General features: G+C 36.5%; 2 protein-coding genes across 2 annotated transcripts; one reads left to right on the forward strand and one right to left on the reverse strand.

The window, feature by feature from the left end:
* Nucleotides 1-221: 221 nt before the first annotated feature.
* LOC107913555 (protein LYK5) lies at nt 222-2,558 on the forward strand. The gene has a single exon (XM_016842181.2). The coding sequence runs from the start codon at nt 377-379 to the stop codon at nt 2,387-2,389; it is 2,013 nt and encodes a 670-aa protein (XP_016697670.1). The 5' UTR covers nt 222-376; the 3' UTR covers nt 2,390-2,558.
* On the reverse strand, nt 2,549-4,400 carry LOC107913556 (uncharacterized). The gene is made up of 4 exons (XM_016842182.2): nt 4,211-4,400; nt 3,567-3,693; nt 3,404-3,476; nt 2,549-2,996 (listed from the first exon to the last, which is right to left on the reverse strand). The coding sequence occupies exons 1-4, from the start codon at nt 4,236-4,238 to the stop codon at nt 2,730-2,732; spliced, it is 495 nt and encodes a 164-aa protein (XP_016697671.1). The 5' UTR covers nt 4,239-4,400; the 3' UTR covers nt 2,549-2,729.
* Between the last annotated feature and the right edge of the window lie 695 nt (nt 4,401-5,095).

Genomic DNA, 5,095 nt, shown 5'->3' on the forward strand with positions numbered 1-5,095 from the left:
AGTGACTTAAATAAAAGCTTTCGAATAGTTCAGTAACAATTTTATAACTTTTTGAAGTTAGGTGACCATAATGTAAACTTACTAATAGTTTAGTGATCTTGGATGTATTTTACCAAAAAAAATTAATACTGTTTTATAACGTGGAAAAAAGGCCAAGTCAACGGCGAGAAAAGGAAAAACTGAGCAAAGTCCAAGCAAAGGACTAAATAAAAACGCGTTGGAAGGTTTTATTCCAACAAGTCCTATTAAACTATACATTAGGGGTCTCCCGTGCCCAACTCTTCCCAATTAAAAAAACACTCCTTTCCTTATCCCCATTTCTAAACAAAAGGATTTTTCTTTTTCATTTTAAAAAAAAAAACACACTGATCTTCCTATGGCAGTTGGAAGATTGAAACCTTGTCTAAAATTTTGTCTTCCTTTCTTGTTGCTGTTCTTCCTTGGGTTCACTCAAGCTCAACAAGGGTATGTAAATAATCTGCAGCTTGCCTGTGAAGATCCAACCAAAGACAACAACATAAGCAGAGGGTTTTCATGTAACGGTGAGCAAAGATCATGTCAGTCTTACATCACTTTCCGGTCGGAGCCACCTTTTTACAACACTGCTGTCTCCATAGCATACTTGTTAGACGCTCAAGCAACCCAGATTTCATCTCTAAACAACCTTTCAGCTGATGTTTCTTCAATTACCCCCAAGTCAATGGTGGTTGTTCCGGTCAACTGTTCCTGTTCCGGCACCGTCAATGACAGCTATTACCAGCATAATGCTTCTTACACTATGAAGTTTGATTACGAGACTTACTTTTCCATTTCTAATGATACTTATCAGGGTCTTACAACTTGTCAGGCAATGAAAGCTCAAAACCCCATTGATTATAGGAATCTAGAAGTGGGTAATAAACTTGTGGTTCCTATTAGATGTGCTTGTCCTACTCATAATCAAATTCGAGCTGGTGCTAAATACTTGCTTTCTTATATTGTTACTTGGGGTGATTCCATTTCTTCTATTGCTGAGACTTTTGGTGCTGATGAGAAGGGTGTATTGGAGGCCAATGAGTTATCTGAGGATGATATCATATTCCCATTTACACCTGTTTTGGTTCCACTTTCTGAAGAGCCTTCCATGATTAAACCGCCTCAAAGCTCCCCACCTCCAGCCTCAGTCCCTCAAATACCAACTTCCCCAGTTGGAGAATCAGATTCCAAGTCTTCTAAGAAATGGGTTTTCATTGGTGTTGGTGTTGGAATCGGTTCCCTTCTCCTTCTTGGCCTAGCAGGGTTCTTGTTCTGTTTCTTCAGACGTCAACGCCAAGCTCACAAGGCCAGGCCAATAGCTACTGCTTCACCACCACCAATGCCACCATTCAATCTGAAACCTTTCTCGGATTCAACAAATTACACTCCAAACTCCTGGTCTGTTTCAATATCTTCCCAAGGGGTTCGTCATGCAATCGAATCCTTAACTCGTTACAAGTTCGAGGACTTGAAAGCTGCTACAGGGAACTTCAGTGAATCCAACAGGATTAAGGGGTCAGTTTTTCGAGGTTCTTTCCAAGGTGATGATGCTGCTGTGAAAGTAATGAAAGGGGATGTTTCTTCAGAGATCAATTTATTGAAGAAGATCAATCACACCAACATTATAAGGCTTTCAGGTTTTTGTGTACATGAAGGAAACACATACCTTGTCTATGAGTACGCAGATAAAGGCTCAGTCAGTGATTTGCTTCACTCCAACAAGTTCCAATCTTCATTTACTCTTTCTTGGAAGCAAAGAGTTCAGATTGCATACGATGTAGCTGATGCACTCAACTATTTGCATAACTATATAAATCCTCCTTATATTCATAAGAATTTGAAGAGCAGTAACATTCTCTTGGATGTTAACTTTAGAGCCAAAGTCACCAACTTCGGGTTGGCAAGAACTATTGAGGACAACGATGAAGGTGGATTGCAGTTGACAAGACATGTGGTTGGGACTAAAGGTTATATGGCTCCTGAGTACATTGAAAATGGTGTGATCACGCCTAAGCTCGATGTTTTCGCATTGGGGGTTATTATATTGGAGCTTTTATCAGGGGAAGATGCTGCAAATGCTGAAAAGAATGGTGGAGAAGAGCTGTTATCTGCATCTATCAGAGTGGTGCTTGAAGGGGATAATGTGAGAGAGAAGCTCAAGAACTTCATCGATCCTTCTCTTGGGCCTGAATATCCCCTGGATTTGGCTTTTTCCATGGCTCAACTGGCTAAAATCTGCGTTGCTCATGATCTCAATGCTCGTCCTTCCATGGCTGACGTTTTGGTCACCTTGTCTAAGATTCTATCATCTTCATTGGATTGGGATCCTTCTAGTGAGTTTGAACGTTCCACATCTCTAACCAGTGCGAGGTAGTGAGATGCTATTACATTGGTGAAAGGTCCCAAGTACCAAAAGAATAAGGGAATGTTGTGACATTTTTCCTGCCATAGTACTAAAATGGAGTTTTCATAACAAGACCATAATGTTGTATATTTGTATGAGAAATAATGTTTTGCAATGGAATAACTTAAGTTTCCCACAACTTCATTTACATTTTCATTATAGACATTACCACAAATTAATAATTCTATAACGAAGTTCCAGAAATGTTGGTCTTCGGATAGTTAAGCCAACTCGAAAGACATACTATACAAACTGAGATATAATCTCATATACGGAGACGGTAATTTGACAGAAAAGATAGAGTGCTCAACTAAACCTCTTCACGCGAAGTCTGAAACAAAACAATGGCAAGGGTCACAAGGGATGCATAAATCGAATTGGGTAACTTCTGCACCACTTTCCCAACACCAGGAACACCCTCAGTAGCCTTCTTTGTCGTCATGGCAACAGTTGGAGCAACAACCAAAGTGACAATCAGTCCCTGACTAACAACAATTAATGTGTCGGTCGTGAGCCGTTGAATGAATTCCACAAATTCTTCATGGTCAAGTTCTCCATCAAGGTTGAAGTCACACTCCTGCATAGGAAACAAATTAACTGATTTATACCATTAGCCATTACTATATAATGTTCATCTGTGAAATAGAGAATGGAAAAGACAAATTATAGAGAAAATGAAGGCCATTTGGTACGTAAATGCATCAATGTGTCACCTTCTTCCTATCAAATAATATCACCTTACACTCTACAAATATGCCCTTTTAAACTTCAAGAGCCCCCTTTTACCAAAAGCATTCAAGTTGGAAACCTGTATTCTAAAAAAATAACAACATACATATAATATAACACAAGCAGCGACATCTCTAAAGCGGTAGCTAAGTCCTCTGACAGTGTTCAATTAACCATATGCATATATCCAGATATGCAGGAAAGTACATCCTCAAATGCAGTCTTTTCCATTGCTGCAATAAGTTTTGGGGTTACCTGCATCATTGATCTGACTAGCTCTTTAGAAGGTGGATCAAAGTGTGGTCCAGGCAAAAGCTTATTAATATCACTACAGAAGAAACAATAAAAAATCTCCGATTACATGATTAAAGAATATGAAATTACTGAAATTGAAGAACTTTTAAGCAAAATTCCTCACTTGTACACAAGTAGGACAGCAATATATAGGTTTTCAAAAGTTAAAGTAGCGCTTCCTGATTGAACTGTGATACGCTCATAGACCTTGTCACTTATTTTCCTAATCTGTTTCTTTTTCCACTCCTTCCCTGCACAAAAAAAGTTAAACAATCAACACATAATATAATTACAAACAGAGCAAGGTCACTTCTTCAGTTCGCATAAAGTCAAATGGTGGTACATTGATCAGAAAATACCAAATCAGTAAAGCATAATGATAATGGTCTATATGACAATTAAGTTATTTGACTACATTAAGTAACAAGGAAAACAAGAAGCCATGAAAACACATTTGTTTCAAAGTATTAGTTAATTTAGCAGCAACTAACAATTCCAGTCAACCTGGTCATCTAAGAATCATATTCTAAATACCCATTGTTCCTTTTTCATATAATCTAGAAAGACTAACATACACATTAACATACTACTAAACAAAGAACAAATGGAATATACATAAAAATTAAAGATTTCTAAAAATACCCTTTTATAATTCACATAAAAAAAGACAACTTCTAGGGGTCAACAAGGATTCAGGAACTTTGGTATTACAAATATCAGGATAAAGGAAATTTTAAAATTTTAAAAAATATTGCTTAAAAAGCTTACCGTGAAATTTGTCTAAGACTTGTCCCATGACCGAGTTCAGATGATGGCAGATATGAATTTGGTGGTGGGTAAAATAGCGGAAAAAAAGAGAGCAAATAAAGCAGAGAGCGGGAGAGGAGATTTGATGCGGTGTCGTTTAGGATGAAAGATTTTGGTTGGAGTAACGTGGCACATCCAAAGTGGAGGACATTAACGTATCACGAGAAAGCCTAAACGGTGATTTGCTTAAAAAAAAGTTTAATTCACAAATTGGTGTTTAAACTATAACTTTTTTCTCATCTTGATATCTAAACCTTTTGTCACGATTGATACTTAAATTACATCTTTTTCTCAAGTTAATATCTCCGTTAGATAAACTATTAAGTCTATTTTAAAAAAAAGGCTTAATCCATAAATTAGTATATAAATTATACTCTTTTTTCCTAATAACTTTCTTTTATCACAAGTAATACTTAAATTATTCTTCCGTTATTCATTTTACATCAAAACGTTATACCCGTTAAAAAAATTCCAACCAAATAATAAACTGTGACTTTATATAAAATTTAAAAAATATTTTTAATTCTTTTATTTCTCTCTCATTAATTTTTTTTCTTTTTCCTCTATTTTTTCTTTCTTTATAATGTCTACTAATACCAGCAATGCTCAAAATTTGCCCTCTCGATGTTGAGACGTTGGTGACTTAATTCTATTCTCAAACTTCACCACATGCTTGCTCAACTTAATGGGATCAAAAAAGTTATTTCATCGAACAAAACTAATGTTTTCAAAATTGGACTAAATCAATTGATCGATCGAACTGGGAACTGGTTGGGGGTATTTGTCCGAAGATAGGTGTTGAAGTGATTAACATATAGACCGATATATATTGGTTGAACCAGTTTT

This window comes from Gossypium hirsutum, chromosome D11 (genome assembly GCF_007990345.1).
Source record: "Gossypium hirsutum isolate 1008001.06 chromosome D11, Gossypium_hirsutum_v2.1, whole genome shotgun sequence".
Taxonomy (NCBI): Eukaryota; Viridiplantae; Streptophyta; class Magnoliopsida; order Malvales; family Malvaceae; genus Gossypium; species Gossypium hirsutum.